The sequence below is a fragment of the Carassius auratus genome, chromosome 20 (assembly GCF_003368295.1).
Source record: "Carassius auratus strain Wakin chromosome 20, ASM336829v1, whole genome shotgun sequence".
Classification (NCBI taxonomy): domain Eukaryota; kingdom Metazoa; phylum Chordata; class Actinopteri; order Cypriniformes; family Cyprinidae; genus Carassius; species Carassius auratus.
The window spans coordinates 25,674,557-25,694,892 of record NC_039262.1 but is presented as its reverse complement, the minus strand read 5'-3'; the positions used below and the strand labels follow the sequence as shown (position 1 = coordinate 25,694,892).

At 37.1% G+C, this 20,336-nt stretch overlaps 1 protein-coding gene across 1 annotated transcript; it reads right to left on the bottom strand.

Moving 5' to 3' along the window:
• Positions 1-2,761: 2,761 nt before the first annotated feature.
• On the bottom strand, positions 2,762-19,070 carry LOC113121287 (tyrosine-protein kinase SRK2-like). The gene is made up of 8 exons (XM_026291630.1): positions 18,185-19,070; positions 15,972-16,093; positions 8,621-8,781; positions 8,313-8,481; positions 8,071-8,229; positions 4,534-4,715; positions 3,975-4,140; positions 2,762-3,581 (listed from the first exon to the last, which is right to left on the bottom strand). The coding sequence occupies exons 1-8, from the start codon at positions 18,523-18,525 to the stop codon at positions 3,373-3,375; spliced, it is 1,509 nt and encodes a 502-aa protein (XP_026147415.1). The 5' UTR covers positions 18,526-19,070; the 3' UTR covers positions 2,762-3,372.
• Between the last annotated feature and the right edge of the window lie 1,266 nt (positions 19,071-20,336).

Sequence of the window (20,336 nt, the reverse complement as noted above, 5' to 3'; positions counted from 1 at the left end):
TTGTCTGACCACAGAACAGTTTTCCACTTTGCCACAGTCCATTTTAAACTCCTTTCTGATATTGCTCCACTATTTTTTGCCGCAGCATTGGGGGAGTTGGTGATGCTAATTATTTTTCTTTACATCTACTGCTGTGATGTTGGGAAATGTCAACACATGTTGAGGATTTATTTTTCGTTAATTTAGCCACTTTATTAAATAAGTAGTTTTTAAAGCTTTTCTGTATTATAGGTAACTTTCCCGTCAAGCAATACGAAATACGTCTAGTTTTGTTTTTCTCCAGCTCCGCTCCATTTTTCGGGCTGCTCTCTTTAGGGTGCGAGTATGCGAGTATCCATGGTGTCAAACTGTTTTCCTTAACCTTCCTTAAGCGTAAAGGAGCAACTGTATTTAAAATGCTAGAAAAGAGAGAGTCCATAGATTTTGGATATGCTAAGGAATTCGGATACATCAGGAAGATAACTTAAAAAGCAGTCTTTTGTGGTAGAAGTGATGGTTCTTCCTTACTTGTAACCACAAGTATAATTTAACATTTTGGCTATATGAAGTTTGCACAAAACTAAATAAAGGGACTGAGACATCATCACTTGGCTGCATAATTTCAACACTATCAACACCAATAGAGTTCAGAATGTCTATAAATGCTGATCCCAATGCATCTTTTTCATTATCAACATGGATATTAAAATCACCAACTATTAAAACTTTATCTGCAGCCAGAACTAACTCGGATGTAAAATCACCAAACTCTTTAATAAAGTCTGTATGGTGCCCTGGTGGCCTGCATACAGTAGCCAGTACAAACATAACAGGGGATTTATCATTAACATTTGTTTCTCTGGATAATGTTAAATGAAGCACCATTACTTCAAACGAGTTATACTTGAAGCCTGCCCTCTGAGAAATCCTGAAAACATTGTTATAAATTGAAGCAACACCTCCCCCTTTGCCTTTTAGACGCGCCTCATTTTTATAACAGTAATCTTGGGGGGTGGACTCATTTAAAATAATGTAATCATCAGGTTTTAGCATGGTTTCTGTCAAACAGAGCACATCAGAGCACATAGAGTAGTTGCTCTAAAAAAGTTAAATATGTGAAGTCTGTGCTTATACGCTGAAATTAAAAGGGAAAAGCATTATTCCATGCTCCATTTCTCTTGTCCAACAAGATGTTGTCTATAGCTTGTGTTTTTTTCTTGCATCGCTGGCCAGAAAATGTTAGTGTAACAGTGAGACATCACATTAGTGAACCTGTCACATCAACAATACTGTCAATATGAGAATAAAATTCTATTGTTATTGTTCTCTCTCTCTCTCTCTCTCTCTCTCTCTCTCTCTCTCTATATATATATATATATATCTTTACATCTTTCCAATAGATGTTTGTATTGACAAAAAGACAAATGACAGTATGTTGGTTTAAAAGATACAGGCCCAGTATCACAGATAAAACTTAGCTTAAGCCAGTACTAGGCATTTGTTTATATTTAATCAGCTTTTATAAAAATGCCTTAGAAATAGACATTACTGGTGTGCATCTTGAAACTAAACAATGGCACCAAAATATTTTAAGATATATCAGTGCAAGTTATTTTAAGTTGAGACAGCTAAAACATGCATTTTAGTCTGGCACTAGCCTTAACCCTTTGTGAAACTGGAGAACAATGGTGAAGGGGTCAGTCACCTGACAGTGGCTGTAAACCAAGGATCCTCAAATCTGAACCATGAGATCCGCTGTAGAGTTTAGCTCTAACCTTAATCAAACACACCTGATCATGCTAATCAGTGTCTTCAGGTTCATTAGAAAATCACAGGTAGGTGAGTTTGATCAGGGTTGGAGCACATTGGCCAGCCAGGGCAAGATTTGAGGAACCCTACTTTATACAAATCGTGATTTGACACCCAACTGAAAATTTCAGGTTTTTAGTGCCCCCATGTGGGGATATAAATCATAATCCATGATAATTGTTAAGTATTTCACTATTTGAGTGCACATGATATGAAAATTCATTTTGCACTGAATTACAAAAATATATTTAAAATATATTTCAACCTAATATTTTGCAAATACAGAGTAATAATTTTATGTATTTTACATACAGTACCTTTTTTTCTGTATTTTTATAAATGCACACTAAACTCAAAAGTTTGGGGTCTGTAATACCTTAAAAAAAAAAATTATGCTCACCATGGCTTAATTTATTTGATTGAAAATACAGTTAAAGAAAAGTAGTACTGTAGTATTAAAAAAAATAACCTTTCTATTTTAATATAAAAAAATACAAAAAATTATATGGTACGGTTCAATTTTCAGCAGCCATTACATTACACATGATGCTTCAGAAATAATTCTCATATACTGATTTGGTTTTCAAGAAGCATGGCTTATTTTCTTATTGTACAATATATCTAATTATGACAGTTTTGACTAAAGCTCGGTTGAGAATCTAGTCTCAATGTGTGCGTTTTGCTGAATGCTGTGAGCAAATGAATGTCGTGGATTCTGAGCATTCCTCTTTTAGAACAAGTAATGCTGCTAGTCTGACAGGAAGTGACTCGTTCAACATAAAACAGGTTAACCCCGTTACACTGCCTATGCTCTTTATATCTTTTCCTCAATAGTATCGGTTTCATGGCACCAGCATGAGTGCAAAATCAAGTGACACTAAACCACCACTATAGGATATGTAATATGCACACAACAGCAAATACAGACTGAGGTATGCATCCACAGAATGAACAGAAAAAGGCAAAGAGGAAATAATCAAGAAGGCTCAGAATATATTTTTGATTCAAAGCTGAATTGTGTTGTGGATTGTGCAAAATCAGCATCAATAACATTAACAGATATTGCATAAATTATGACTGTGTGCAAACCGGTTTCCAATTCCACCCATTCTCCAGTTTGTTACTGGAGGACCGAATGGACAGTGTTGAAAGCACTTTCCAGGGAAACAGGTTACCAATTGTCTCCGCACACTAAAGAGTACACTGAACATAATAAACTGGCCCAGTATTGTAATATATATTACTTACTGGTACAGGACAATTTAGGTTGGAAACACTGAAGGGATTTTTTCTTTTTAAAAATAGTCAGTAGCCTTTCGTTTATGTCACACCATAACTTTCTACTGCTATTGGATAAGAGAAAGCATTTTAACATCCAAATGACTACACGTTTCAGCTTTAACTAAAGTAGTTTGTACATAGGAAAACTCTTGATGAGTGCATTTAGCATATTATATCTGAACGTTAAGAATACATAAAGGCATTTGGTTCATTTGATACTAAAATAGCATCTCAGGCTTGCTCATCAAATCCCTGCACTTGGCTCATTTGCAGTTGCATCAAATTTGTAAGCAGCAGTGTCTTTTAGTAGCGGCTTGCGTCATCGTAAGAGCTGATGTCCATATCAAAGAAGTCCTCGAGTTTCCATTGCAGAGTTTCAAAGGTGGGTCTGTCTGCAGGAGAGTCCTTCCAGCATTCGGACATGATGTCAAATAAATATTTGGGGCAGTTAAGAGGGCACGGCATCCTGTAGCCTTTGGTCAACTGTTGTACCACCTGAAAGTTTGTCATGGCTGGAGAAAGAGTGAAAAGCAACATTAAAAAACTGAAGCAGAGAAAACAGAATAATAAATGCAATTCAGTGAGGAAGGGCTGCAGTAAATACTGATATCAATACATTTTAAAATTTGGTTTATTTTTGTACAATAAACTTTGTTTAGGAACCAGACTGTACATTGAACATAAACTGGCAAAGTATGGTACAGTACTGAAACAGAAAATTTTTAGTTGGAAAAACGTTTTTTTTTTTTTTTTAAATATCAGTAGCCTTTAGTTTACATCACAACATAACTTTCTACTTGCTACTGCTATTGGATTGTGCCCCTGTGGCCTAGACAAATTCTTAGTATTTTTCTGTATGATAACAATGGATAAAATAAGCAAACTTATATTTGAGAATGACGTACTTGGGTAAGGCATCTGTCCAAATGTCACAATTTCATATAGTAGGACCCCAAAAGACCAAACGTCAGATTTGATGGTGAATTTGTTCTCGTGGATTGCCTCGGGAGCAGTCCATTTCACTGGAAACTTGGTTCCTTCTTTGGCCTCATAAACATTCTCAGTTTCCATCTAAAGAAATCATGCAGTGAGAAAGTTAAAAGTACAGTTTTTGTATTATTTTGCCAAAATCAGTGGATACAGTGGTTCTCAACAGATTTGCTTAATAATATTACAAGGAACTGAATAGACCCAACAGCATCCAAATGTATTGCTATGAAAAAGCCTGAATAGGGAAATCGTCAATTTTGTAAATTAAGTTTTGATTCATTTTTGGATGGCAACCCATTCAAAGCTGCCAAAACTCTCATGCATCTGGCATGACACTCATGTTTGGACTTCAGCGTGAGATTGATGCTGAAAGCGTGAGTGTCACGCCAGATGCATGAGAGTTGGCAACCTTGCCCATCTGAGAACCACTGCCCCATAGGCAAGCTGAGGGGTCAGGCTGAGAATATTTCTTACCTGAAATACACGTGCCAAACCAAAGTCAGCCACCTTACACACATTGTTATCTCCCACCAGAACATTTCGTGCCGCAAGATCTCTGTGAATGTAGTTCTGCAGCTCAAGGTACGCCATGCCAGATGCCACTTGAGATCCCATTTCTATCTGATCAGACATTTGCAGAGAAGCTCCCCTGTCTTCTGTATGACAGAATATAGGGAAGGGAATAAATATAATAAACATGTCAGATGTTGTTTTGTTACAGTTTCAGAATAAGCTAACCTCTAAAACCTATGGTTTATGTGGTAAACAACCTACTAAAATATTCACACAATAGGGGAATGAGATCTGGGGCCCGTTCTTCGTACGTCGCTAACTCAGTTAGCTGGATTTGATTGTTGACGATTTGGCGTGATCTTGGATCGTTTGGTTCTTCGAAGCTCATCCCGGGCTGCTGTCATAGCAACAGGTCCGTCAGCTTAAACTTGCTCGGGAGCAGCTTATTTCATGTAAACAGGATTGGATCGCTTCTTTTCAACCAGAACTGATACTCAAAATATGTCTTCTACCACCGCTACTTTATTACAAGAGTATCGTACTGATCCAGGGACAATAATTTAAATAATAATCATTAAAAAAATTATTTAAAAATAATATAAAAATGCTGTGTAGTCCATAACAGCCTACTATAGACACAGCCAGTTTTACTCACTGAAATATTTATTTGTCATAAAAGTATTACTTCATAATTGTATTAGAGTCTTACACACATGCTATACAGATAATAGAGTCGTGCATTATTTTGAGTGATGACTGCTATTATAAGAGTGGCTTGATGGAGCGCAGGAGATGCAGATAACATGATATTAACCCTTAAGAAACTTTCATTAATGCTGTCACGTAACAAATCTGTCCCAATATAAAATGAAATGAATAGATCATTTCTACATTGAAATAAAAATGTAAAGACTGCACAACTTTTATAAATTGCGAATCTAAATAATTGGGAATCATGAAAAAAATTCTAATACAATAAAAACATGTATCTATTATCTGTTTCATGTATCTATTTATTAAGATTTATGTAGTTTTGTTTGCTTGGCTGTTTCCTTATACAAGTCCAGAAATTTGTCAAGTTTTTCGTCGGGTGTCGTTTTAAATTATATGACGTCATTAAATTGCCGTCTTGCCACCAGCCAATCGCTGCACTGCTGATCATGGTTTCGAGTATCGATACATATCCCCTTTTAAGACAACACATGAACGTGCAATTATCTCACGTTAACTAAATTCAGCGATACTAATCATACACAACAGGTGTGTTCGAAGAACCCAATTAGCCGGATCAGGATTAGCACGATGATATCATCTTGGATGTGTCATTTGATCTCGGATGTAATAAGCAACTTACGAAGAACAGGCCCCAGCACAACACTGGCCCTGATAATCTTTCCAAATAAGCTGCCTAACCAGGAGGAAAGGGTTCTGGGAAATTAGGCAGCTGAAGCAGTCTTTCCAGGTCCTGACTGGCCTGCTCTTTCTGTCCATTAGTCTATGAGCCCCAGAGACCCTGGGCCTGTACCATGATGGTAGCTGAACAAATTCAGAGTTACAGGATTAGTTTTGAGTTAACAAAACCAAACCTCTCCAGTCTGGCTTTGTTGGTAACATGATGCTGTTCTTCAACTTTCTTTGTCAACTCAGGCTTTGATCCTGAGTTTGTGGAGCGCGTGCAGATGAATGTGTGACATCACTGGCGAACAGCCAATCACGAGCCTTGCAACACAAAGCAAGTTTGATTTACTTCTCGCGAGAGACCCAGCGAGATTCAAAACTAAAGGTTTTGCTAAAGGTTGAGAGATTGAAGAATCTAACAAATTTAAACCTTATATGAAAAATGAAGGAGGACAAATAAATAAATAATATTGCTCTATCAGTGCAGTGACAAGTGAAACTTGTTAACTTAGTTTATACATTTGAAAATATATAGTGATAGATGTAAGGTCAGTTTTTTTAATTTTTAAATAGTGCAATCTTTTGATACTACAGCTTATTTATATTACATGATCTATATACATTCATATTTTTAAAACAAATTATTTATGATAACTGTTAAGCCAAAATTGCTTGTGTGTAAATGATAAATAATAATAATAATAATAATAATAATAATAATAATAATAATAATAATAATAATAATAATAATAATAATATGAATATGAATATGAATAATAATATGAATAATAATATGAATAATAATATGAATAACAATAAATTATATAAACCATAAAATGACTCCGTAATTATCATTAAAGCCAGAATTAGCGATCTTTAATTTGGAGCAAGATGAACTGGAGTGACTTTGTGTCAGACATGTGTCATTTTTCTCACATGTGATTGGTCCAACTTCAGTTTGGGATCTTTAACCCAGAACATAACCTGTCCCAGAGCAGGTTAGCCGTGAAGTGTAAGTTACTATGGCAATGAATGCCAATAAAAGCCAAGCTACTTACATGGTACCTAAAACCCAGGATTGGTGCAGACTAGCCTGAAACTTAACTGGCTAGCCAGCTAATCTAGCTTCATGGTACAGGCCCCCTGTCTCCCAGACGGCCACCAGGACAAGAACACGGGAAACGGATGATTCTTCTGCACAATCTGACTTTGCTGCAGCCTGGAATTGAACTACTGGTTTCGTCTGGTCAGAGGAGAACTGACCCCCGACTGAGCCTGGTTTCTCCCAAGGTTTTTTCTCCATTCTGTCACCGATGGAGTTTTGTATTGTTAAAAGTGCTATATAAATAAAGGTGACTTGACTCGACTTGAATGAAAGCCTAATAGGGTTGGGTGAATGCCCCCAACTGCCCCAGAGCTCCCCCCAGAATTGGAAAATTTGAACCCCCGTAAGGCATTTTAAATCCAAAATATGCTGATGAAAGAAATGTATATTTATTAATCATGAATCTCACTATAATCTTAAGGATGGTATTCCAGACTTTTCCCTTATCTCGGTGTCCAAACAGTTTTTACGTGAAGAATGTGTAAATATTTTCTATTTTAAGATCATATTTTTTAATTTGCTGCAGCCCTTCAGAAGCTAATGCATTTTTTTATGATCCCTTTTATTTTGTTCTGCGAGGTGCATTGTACTGTATATTCACCTTTACTGTAATGACCACAACCACATGATACCTTCTGCTAAGTGCATTTATGACTGACTTTTAAAATGTGTCAATAAGGAAGCATAGCCTGTGTAAACATGGCTCTCTCCCTCCCTCTCTCCATCTCTTCTTGTCCTTGTCCAGAAATGACGCCTTATACAGTGAAAGCAGTGCTTTACAGTAATTTTACCACAGGTAGTTAAGCTATTCACAGGCTGATTTCCCAGAAAAGCCTCTGTGGTCCTATTAAAACCCGGTCAGCCACACACAGAAATCAGTTATTGTTTGTGATATCGCTTTCTTGTGTTGCTTGCATTCGATGTGTACTGTACAATAATACGGTATTCAGTTGCCCCACATAACATAAGTGTTTTAATGTAAATGTGTGTCTTACTTTGCAGATATTCTAGAAGGCTCCCGTGGTTCATGAGCTCTGTGATGATGTAGATGGGCTCTTCCGTAGTGCAGACGGCATAGAGCTGGATCAGTTTGGCATGACGGAGTTTCTTCATGATCTGAGCCTCTCGCAGGAAGTCTTTTGGATCCATAGTTCCTATCAAACATACAGATGTACATACAGTACAGCAAGCCATGTGCATGTATGTATATCCATCTTGTCTCTGTTTGTGTGTGTACCTGGTTTGAGTGTTTTGACAGCGACGGCTGTGCTGCCATTCCATATGCCTTCAAAGACCTCACCAAACTGCCCTGCTCCCAACTTCTTCAAGAGTTTTAGAGAGGAACGTGGGATCTCCCACTGATCCACAGTGTCGTAAGATAGACCATGTGTCTCTGGAGCCATTGTCTACATCCCACACACACAGAAACAAAACCTGTACTTCAATGTTTTTGTTTTATTCAGAAAAATGACTGATGTAATAGTAAATTACGATTTGTATTGTAAAAAGCGCTATACAAATAAACTTGAATTAAATGTTACACACTTTTTTGCAGGGTTCTGCCAAACGAACAGAGAGGCCATCCTCATTGGAGTAGTGCTCCACTAGTTCTTTCAATGTGAAAAAACTACGAATCCTTGACACGAAGTAGCCACCATTATCATGCCTTCTGATCTTATAATGCTTCACTTTTCCGTTGTCCAGCACTGCAATACAGACAGACAGACAGTATATCAAGGACCTCAATTGGTAATGTTTTAGATTACAACCCGTACTGAGCAAGTACAGAATTTACAGCATAACATTTTTGTAATTATAATGTACCTATTCAGTACCCCGTGTAGGCATAAGGTATAAACATGGTGGTAATTGTTTCAATCCAAACACTTAGTTGGGACTGTTGGGTTAAAAAATACTTAGGCCTATAATAAAATACCTATATAAAATTATAAAAAGCAGATTGTCTTTCTAAATCACTCCCAAACATAAGATATTTATTTAGGCCATTCATGCAATGCACTAGGGCTGCACGACAAATCGCATACGATATTTAATACACATCTTGTAAGTAAAGCAGGTTCTGTAATCAGCGGTAAATCTCCATCACCTGTGTGCTTTCACATGGAGCAGCATTAACTACACAGAGCTGTTGTTCACTGACAAGCTGTGAAAACATGCACAAGATATGATTGTAGTTTTGTGCAGCCTGTCAGTGGACAACTTTTTAATTATTTGGTATAGGAACCAAAAGAGTATGTATAGTGTTAGCTGGTTAACTTCATTTAAATAGATACAGTCAAACCTAAACCTAACCCTAACCCTAACCCTAACCCTAACTTCAACCTTTCTCACATTAATCACAGTTTAAGCCAAAATTCTCTATAGTTTAGAAGATGGTAATAAAATATGACAAGAACTCTGAGTTAAGCGGTGTCAGAGCAAATTCAGCTTGATAATGTTTGATAACTTTGATAGAAAGGTATGTGATGGATTACAGTCAACTCAAAATTATTCAGAACGCTGTTAGTATGACTATCAATACTCTTAGCATTAATGACTGCCTGTAGTCTCCTGGGCATGCTGTCATCCAGGTGAACTTCAATCTTTTTCCCAGACTTTGGTCCCAAATTTGTATCCGTTTTACTGGTAGTCCTCTGCATGAAGAATTGTTTGGTATAATTCGTCACAGTTTACTTTATTTTGCTATCCTCACTTACACACACACATAATTCTGAAATCATATCTGGTCTCCGAATAATTTTTCAATTCAAGTTTATTTGTATAGCGCTTTTTATGGTACAAATCATTGCAAAGCAACTTTACATAAAATTAAGTTTCTACAATATTTAGTAGTAGCTTCAGTGGTAACTATCGGTTTATGTGCATATGGCAGAAATGTACAGAAAATAAAATTAAAGACGTAATCAAACTGACGATGAACACTATTAACAGCAATTATTATTATATGATGCAATCACACTTATTTTGGTAGTTCTGTATGTTGTTTCAGGGTTAGCATCATCTGAGGTCCTCTAGGAGTTGGTTTCATCTCTTCTAAATTTTTGGTTGACTTTATATCCTTTGGTTATTTTCACACTTAATTATGCCAATTAAATTGTATTTTACAAGTTTTTGTTGCTTGCTTTGTTCACAATTTTTATTTTTATGCTCCATGGTTCAACAATTTAATAGGATTAGAGCTGATTCCTTTGCAGCGTCTTAGAGCTGGAATCACGCGCTTTGCTGTAATAATGCTGGTAACCACTCCTTATTAATCTCCTATTTGTGGTATTTTCACAAATAAATGTATTTTTTACTTCTTCGCCGAAACGTGCTGCGTTTTATATCCAAAGCCACTCATATAATACAGAAACACTTAAGCAAGCAAAACGTGCTATGCATGCATTTGTCTGGTACAGTATAAGAAGGACAAAAAGCCTAGCGCATTTTACACAGGCATAGTACATGTACATTTTAAAGGCAAGTGCGAACAAACATACACAATGAGTATATGGTACTGTTGTTCTTGATCAAGAGTTTGCTAACGCTTCTTCAGCAAAGTGTGGATTTACTTCACCAATATTACAACCAACAGCAGAGACACATCATGTACATCATATAATCATCACTTCCCTACAGGTACGGTTTACTAACAAGGTGACAGCACCAACTACTGTCCTGGTACATGCAATACAGCGTTTTACCCATTTCTGTGGATATGTTTAAATATGAATCAATTTGAAAATGTTGCAAAACATACAAAACTTTTCAGTTTTTTACTAAATCAAACTTAATTATGATGCTGGCTGATTACATTGGCTGCTGCTGCTATAACCAGGCAGAGTCCTCATCACAGGTTTACCTCTCATGATCTTCAAATGTCAATCATGACTCAAAGACTCTGGTTTCAGTGTCGTAAGATAGACCATGTGTCTCTGGAGCCATTGTCTACACCCAACACACACACGCAAAGACTCTGGAATGAGGAAACATATGTTTATCTTTCTTGTTACTGATCAGGAAGCAGATACACCAGCCTTGGTAAAAAAAAAAAAAAACACCACCAATGTGCAGCATCCACATTGCATCAGAAAGTCCGCCACAAACCAGCTTAAATTATATTTTATTCAATAGTAAAATAAAAGATTGTTTTCAAGAATACAGTCATATGTTTAAGAGAAAAAAATCATCACCTCAAGTGTTTTTTTCTTACCTCTCAGGCAGAGTCAGGTAGGTAGTAGTGTGTTTCTAATACATTCTTGTTCTCTCTCAACAAAGCTCTAACACAGGGGTGGCGAAACTGGTCCTGGAGTACCACAGCCCTGCAGAGTTCAGCTCCAACCCTAATTAAAACTCATCTGCCTGTAGCTTTCTATACACCTTTATTTATATAGCACCCTGTTTGTTTTTTTACCTTTATTTATTTACCCTTCACCCTGATGAAGGCCGGTGGGCTGATACGCATTGGTGTTTTATGCTTTAGCCCTTTTAAATAATAAATGCTTTTTAACTTTTGCATCCTACTCAGTGCCTGGACCTGGATTTTTTCCAAATTCTTTTTCATGAACCGTTTACCCTTCCATGAGCACCAGAGGATGCAATGGATACCATCAGTGCTCCAGTTCCCTTTTGTCTTGTGTTAGATTAGGGTTGGAGCAAAACTCTGCAGGGCTGCGGCTCTCCAGGACTGACGTTCACCACCCCTGCTCGAACATCACACACAGACGCCAACGCAATCTTGCTAAACTCTGTCCCATCTGCACCTCTTCTGCTGCAACTCTCATTATCTGTAGGTCTCTAGAATTGTTAGTCAACTGTCAACAAACTTCATTCTGGCCACTGCTTCTCAGTCTACTCTTAGTATCTTGGGCTTGACTGAGACCTGGATTTGTCCAGAAGACTGTGCGACCCTTGCTGGTTTTTCGAACAACTTCCCCTTGTCTCACACCTGTGTGCCACCAATTCCTCTACCAGTTACGTTTAAGCGAAACGTACGCTCCCGTTGGGGGGGGGGGGTGTCTTGGCCTAGTGGTTAGAGAGTTTGACTTCTAACCCTAAGGTTGTGGGTTCGAGTCTCGGGTCGGCAATACTAATAATACTTTGGATGGGTTAAATGCAGAGCACAAATTCTGAGTATGGGTCACCATACTTGGCTGTGTGTCACATCACCTTTCCTCTGTAGTATCCTCCTCTCTTCTCTCACATACCCATTTCTCATCTCTGGATGTTAATACTGTACATAAACTGAAACTTTATGATCCACTTTAACTTCTTGTCAAGACAATATCTGTCTAGACAGGCCAGTGCAACCTAGCCTAAAAAGTTGCCACGTTTATCATCATCTTTACTGTATTTTTGCTGAGCAGTCTTTTCTCACATTTCTCTAAAGCAAAAAATTAAGTAGGATTGACCAAAATTAATTGAAAATGGTAGTGTAGCAGTCCTTCAATAACGATATTAGCATGTCTTCTTTCGAACAATCTTAACCCTTGTATGAATCCTAGCTTTTCCCAAAGTTCTGTGGGATAGAATTGTATACCTGAAGACGAAAGGGCTATAAACAACAGATACTGTTAGGACCTTCCGACTGAAAATCCACCAATCTACAAGACGTTTCCGAGGAATGCTGTTCCTTTGTTATTCGAATGGATGGACCATTTGGTTCACACCCTTATAGACACTGTCACATTATTTATTTCACAGAATGACCAACTTAATGTTAACTGATCAGGTTTCAGCAGCGACCATTCAACTGAGACTGCTTTACTGTCGTTAAGCATAGTCCTGCAGATTGCGAAAGCTGATTCCAAATCATCAGTTCTTATTCTGCTGGATCTAGCTGCCACTTTTGACACTGTGAATCATCAGATTCTCCTGTCTACCATCACAGGATTTGCACTTCACTGGTTTGAATCTTATCTCCCAGGTAGGTCTTTCAGGGTTTGGGGAGGTTTTCAGGGAGGAGAGGTATCCAAAGAACATCAACTTTCACGGGATCAATTCTTGGACCCCTCCTCTTACCAGATATAAAATACATCACTGGGACATATTATACAAGCACATGGTTTCTTCTACCATTCACTATGCTGATGACACACAGCTTTATCATTCATTTCAACCAGACATCCCAATAGGAGCTGACTGGATCTCAGGCTGCCTGGCAAACATCTTGGCATGGATGAAGGAACATCATCTGCAGCTCAACCTGGCAAAGACTGGGCTTCTCATTTTCCCTGCCTCTCCGATTCTACAGCACAATTCATCATCTTGCTACCAACTGACCTTCGAGGACCATCTTCGAGGAGATGTTCATTGATTTCCGTAAGAAGAGCTCTGTACCTGTGTTGCCTTCTGTCATAAAGGGACATCAGGTAGAAGTGGTTACCCAGTACAAATATTTAGGGACTGTACTTGACGATAAATTACAATTTGAGGCAAACACTGATATTATTAGAGGAAAAGCTCTTCAGCGTCTGTATTTTCTAAGGAAACCTCGATCTTTCAACATGGATGTTTCTTTCATGAAAATGTTTTATACTTGTTTTATTGAAGCGGTTTTAAGCTTTTCTATTGTTTGTTGGTATGGTAATCTTAATGTTAAGAATAGGAGGACGTTGTCAAGCATAGTTATAATGTGCAGTAAGTTAGTGGGGATCGAATTAAGGACTATCACACAAATTTATGAGCATAGGACGACTAGGAAGGGCCAGTTAGTCCTTTCCGATGTCACTCATCCATTGTGTGTTGATCTTCAACTACTTCCTTCAGGACGGAGATTTAAATTCCCTTTGTGTAAATCAAATAGATATAGAAATTTATTTATACCTGCTGCAATTAGGTTTTTAAATGATTTATTGTAATTTGTGTGTTTGTGTTGTTATATGTATGTGTATGTGTATACTGCTGTCTACACAAAGAATTGCCTTTGAGGACAATAAAGTTTAATCAATATTGTAAAGACATCTCAATCATGCAGGTTTGCATTTAACATCAGGAGGATCCAGCCCTTCCAAACAGAGCATGCTGCACAACTTCTTACCCAGGCCCTTGTCATTTCTAGGATGGACTTTTGCAACTTCCATCATTGGCAATCAAACCTCGACAAATGATTCAGAATGCACTGGCATGACTGGTCTTCCATGAGCCCAAAAGAGCTCATGTCACAACTCACTTTACGTCCCTGCACTAGCTTCTGGTTTCAATGTGCATCAAGTTCAAGACTTTGATGTTTGAGTAAAGAACAGCCACAGGCTCAGCACCCTCACCTACTTCCTCCCCACTCTTACAAATCTACATTCCTTCAAGAGGTCTGTAAGTAAGCAATGCCTCATGGGAACATCACAGAGAGGCATTTTCATTCACCTTTCCTGGCTGGTGAAATGATCTTTCCACAATCGCAGTACTTAACAGAAGACCCAACACATTATCTGACAACAACACTAATTTGATCCCATACACGACACATTTGACATAAAAACTGGGACATGCACCTGCATTAAATCTCCTACATGAGGTAGATAAAACTCGCTTTATTTCAACTTTTATTCAAATTGTGAATAAATTAAATACAGAAAGCAAGCAAAGAAAGCTACCTTTACTACAATCAGACTACAGCTATCAATCAGTGGCAGTGCGAGTGGCTACACTGCTCAGCATGTACTGGACCGAGTCAAAATAGTCTTGGTTATTGGACCCACAACCTGCCCGTGCTTGTCAACGTCCGTCTTGCATCTGCACCACACTCTACACACAAATATTTTTCCACCGGTTACATCAAAAATTTGGCCTGTGTGTACCCGCATGCATGCAGGACTCTGGCCCCAGAGAGTGATTGTAAATTAAGTTTACATGAAATATGTTTATAATTTCAGTCTGCATCTTCTGAGATTCCATTGTAATCTTTCTCATAAAGTCACTGAATTAAAGTTAATCAGTGACTAGGACAGTCCAAGGATTTCTCTTTACTTTTGTTCTCTGATTTACATCAATGACAGACTTCAGCAGGTTTAACTTTAAAATCAGCGCTGTCTCTTTAAAACATGGTTCATATGACGTGGATCTGACACATATCCGATTTCTCCCAACTCTTTATGGTCATTTAAGACTTTGTAACTTATTTAAGATGATGTTTGCAAGGTAACTCGCCAAAACCGTGTATTTAGACATAATTGTGTGTGTTTTAGTCCGTTGAAGCCTATGTCAGAAACAGTGAATCTCTTTCAAAACTGGCTGTTGTTTATTATTGTTATAATTTTGTTAAACTTGTACCCGCCAACTGGCAACTGACTTGGCGTGGTGTGTTAATTTTAGGCCCTGATTCTAATCCTTGACCATCAAAACGGGGATAGACTTCACCTTTTCTGTGTTATCATGTTTGGTTCCGGAAATATGACACAAATACATAATTTGATTATGGTGGAAAGAAAAATGGTCAGTATGGCCACCACAAGGTGTTTTTACAATGGCTCCATTACTGAACATGTTTAGTGCTGTAAACAACACAAAGTGTACCAAGTTTCATGCTTTTATGAAAAATAAATTAACATTAATTTCACATATCACCTGGACTAACTAAGGTTTCTGTGTTCTATGTAATGGTTACACTCTATGTAATGTAATTCTTTTTTTACTTTTCACAAAGAGGGTTAGCAAAGATATGCTGATACATGTGAAGCTGTGCGACGTAATAGATCATGTGACCATAGCCAACAAGTTCTGCAGGTTTGAGTCCTGAGAAACACAAAAATATGTTGTATATACTTTGACTGCATAGTAGATAAAGATACCAATATTTCAAGTGTTTGTGACATAAGCCAAATGATGTCAAACTTTGACAAAATGTCTTCTGATCTGAGAGAAACAGACTGTTTATTTTTATTTTTGACGTCAGATGTACCTGAGAGTGAGAGCTCTCCTTCCTGGCTTTCACAGTTTCTGATTAGAAAAGCTCCATTCTTGTTCTCTTGAGACATCAACATCTTTTCGGCCTCCAAGCGCTTCGTTTCTGGAAAATACCATCTGCAGTGGAAGAGAATCACAACGTTATGTGAGCTAAAAATCAACCAGCAGTCAAACACTGAATTTTAACAAAGAAAAAAAAAAGATACAAAATGGAATTAATAAAATACAACAGACCAAAATCATGGATCAATTAAAAATAATGAGAAAACAATTAAAGCATTTTTTTTTTTTTTTTTGGAATGTCACTGTTCTGCTGTTGTTTAAAGCATTTACAAAGTTACTTTTCCTATTTATTGTCACTTTTCCTAGAATTTGGCATATTTTGTACCTATGCAGCTTACAATAATGTTAATACATTGCAGTGTTTTTTTAAAAAGATGTTTACGTTTACTTAGTAATTTGCTGTAGACTCCTTCATTCCCAGTTTAATGTCATGGACTTTTTAACTTCTAAAACAAAACCCGTTGAGAAGCACTGGGGTAATTTAGGGTCCAGACCTGGACAACAATTGAGTATGTTCAAATAAAGATTATGAAATTCATATATAATAAACCATCTTTTGGCTGACTTGGTGTTTATGATTGTTGTAACATACACAAAGCTTATGAAGACACCTTGTGTCCAGTATGTTCCCTCTAAATCTTTCAACACAGATATCATATTCAGCTTAAGATCTGCTGACACATGGTGCTGTCACACATCAGCAACACAATAAATAAATAAATAAATAATTTAAAATTGCTACAAAACATTCACACTCAAGCTCGTTATGCTGTTGGTGACAGACCTGGAAAACTGGAAAGTTAACTCTAACAAAGTCCTTTCGTCAGAAACTATTTAGCATGCCAGAGTGACATACAAAGCATAGAGATCTGATCACACGACATGACATATTTAACCTGGTGGAATGACCTCCCAATCTCAATTCAAACAGCCGAGTCTTTACTCGTTTTCAAAAAACATCTAATGACTCATCTTTTTCGCCAACACTTAACCAACTAATAGCTTCCACCGTCCTCATTTGTAAGATGCTTTGGATAAAAGCGTCTGCTAATGATTGAATTTAGCAGAATGTCTGTTATATATATATATATATATACAGACACACACACATTCATTTAGCAGACGCTTTTATCCAAAGTGACTTGCAAATGAGGAGAGTGGAAGCAATCAAAAACAACAACGAGAGCAATGATATATAAGTGCTATAACAAATCTCAGGTAAGTTAACCCAATACACGAGCATGGGCTTTTAAATGATATAATAAATACAAAGAAAACAGATAGAATAAAAAAAGAATAGAGCAAGCTAGTGTTAGAGGTCTTTACACATACACACACACAATTGCATAATAAATTAACAGAAAATAGAATACAAAAAGATTAGAAAGGTAGTTAGATTTTTTTAAGAATAGAATTAGAATAGTGAGTGTTAAAGTTAGAGGGTCAAATAAAGATGGAAGAGATGTGTTTTAAGCCGATTCTTGAAGATGGCTAAGGACTCAGCTGCTCGGATTGAGTTGGGGAGTTCATTCCACCAGAAGGGAACATTTAATTTAAAAGTCCGTAAAAGTGACTTTGTGCTTCTTTGGGATGAACAATCAAGCGAAATTCACTTGCAGAACGCAAGCTTCTAGAGGGCACATAAGTCTGAAGTAACAAATTTAGGTAAATGGGTGCAGAGTAGTTTTGTAGGCAAACATCAAATATATATATATATATATATATATATATATATATATATATATATATATATATATAAAATGTTATATTTTACACTATGCACTTTTTATCAATTTATGACACCTACAGTGCACAAAGCTTAGGAATCATTAACAGGCTCAACATTGTAGTACTTCCTGAACTTTAACCACATTAAATCTGCAGAACCAGAGTCTGTTGCCGGCTGTTGTCAGGGATCCTCATAACATCCCTCTTGTTGAAAGCAGATGCTCATAATGAGGGTATATGCGCGCAGTACAATACATTGGTATACATTACAATAATTATGGGACTTCCAAACCACACTAATAATCCCCTGTTCCCAATTAATCTCATTTAAAAAAAAAAAAAAAGCATTGTGCTACACATATGAAATGACATTTTCCGCCAGGGGTTTCTTTGCTTACAGAAGTGCCACAAACTTACGGCTCAGCATCGAGGCTTTCTACGGCTGCAACATAATTGGCAGGAATGTAGCCCTCTTTGTTCGCGGAGATCCCGGTGATTCCTCTCGCGTACCACCAGTCTTCCTCTCTCCGGAGTGGCTCCAGTTTATCCCCAGCGTTAAAGCTCAAATCATTGTCCGTGCGCCCCGTGTAGTCGTACAGCGCGATGTAAACGTAGCTGGGCTTCTCCACAGGTGTCGGGGATGTAAATGGATTGGTTATCCCTTCACGAGTGTTAGGTGAGGCACTGTTCGCCGGGTCTCGGAAACACGGGAAAGTATTTTGGCAGCACAGCATGAACCTCTCTCTTAAGTCTGCCATCGTGAAGTTGTCCAACAGACCCGTGTTTGTAAATCAAGTTAAACTGAAGCGGTATGTCGCATTTCAGTGATCATACGGTTTATTTTCATTCCATTCTGTGAGCAGGTGAAAACGCTTTGACCGATGACACGAGATAGCACAGCCCTGTCGACGGGAAAGCAGGCGATTTATTGCTTGCAGTCAAAAATCTGTTCACATTTCCTGGTCACATTCCCCTGATACAGTTCGAGATCATTCTCCGCTCCTCGGTCCCTTCAAAACAGATTCCGATTTACAAAAACTTAAAAAGTTTAAAACCCAGAGAAGGCTGAATGTTTTTAGACGAGCTCCTGAATGAACACAGACTGGATTGTGAGCTGTTGTTTCCTCAGACCAGGACTGACTCTCTCCAACGCTGGCCACATTACGCAATGATTAACTAGTAAGCTAAACGAAAACACGGAAAAATAACTCATTTTAATCAAATTTTAAAAGCAGTCTGTTTCAATACACCTGCACCAATTTGTACAACTTAATCGTAAAAAAAAAATTTTAGACTGCTATGAGTGCTATGTCTTCAATAGGCTTCTCAGAAAATCCCAATAAGGTTGGCTACACTGATTTGTTTCATTACCACGAGGTGGAGCAATCTTAATAAAATTATCATTATTTTCCCCTACTTATGCAGTTTAATTCATTATTTTTTCTAAATCAACTTAAATGCTGTTAAACTGTTAAAAGAACATCAAAGTAGTTTACTCTATAAATTGCTGTAACTTCCCCAGAATTGTTTTGTGTAAAGTCAGCATCACAGAGTATATGTTTTCCCCTTTAGGCAAGTGTAACATCATACATATTCATCTGGTTTAAATGTAATGCTTGTTTGTTTTACAAGAAATCACTGTTATTTTGATTTACATAAGTCATATAAATGAGCTACTTTTTTTAGATCATCAATCCACTTCCACACTTGATGCAGCAATAAAAAATGCAATAAATGTATTAAATGGTGCATTAAAAATGTAGGCTACAAGTATTATAAACATCATTGCTGAGGTTAATATGATCATTCTTTAATCATCTTTAATTCATTAATTATCATGCACAGACATTAACATTCAGCATGTGAAACACAACAATATTAACAATCAAATTAGACAGCAAACTAAAGCAAATGCATAATTTATTTATGCAGCAATCCACTCTGGGAGTCAGTTTTAGGTCTACTTGTGACTGGGAATACACAAAGTAAAGAGAATAATTAAAAAGATATTTTGAAAACATTTTTTGGTAACTGAGACTTAAGCTAATCCTGATTTATTATGTGACAATACTTCTCTAAGATTGCTGAACAAATTTTTAACTTGTCAAATTGAATTACTGTACTAATATTCACACATACAAAGTTATCTAAACACGTTTATTTAAGCATTATAAACTTATTAGATACAACATTCAAGGCTATCAGTTTCCACAGGTTTTAAAATAAAGCAAATGTTTTACAAAGACTGTTTTGAGGGATTTTATTCTATGGATTTTTATTCTATTCTATGGATTTTCTGGACAACAATTATTGGATCTGTAACCAAACAGAAAACAATCTTCCAGGAATTCATGTTAAAGGTATGGTTCAGCAAAAGATTTTAATTCTGTCATATTGTGGTACTGACTTAACTCTGTGGAACATAAAAGAATAATAATGCACAAATGTAAGTTGACTTCACAGCTCTGCTCAATTTAGGTGCTTTTTTAAAGGTGCATTAAATATAACAATAGGACATGAAAAGTAAAACATGTTTACTGTCCCAATCAATTATATGGTCCTATGATGT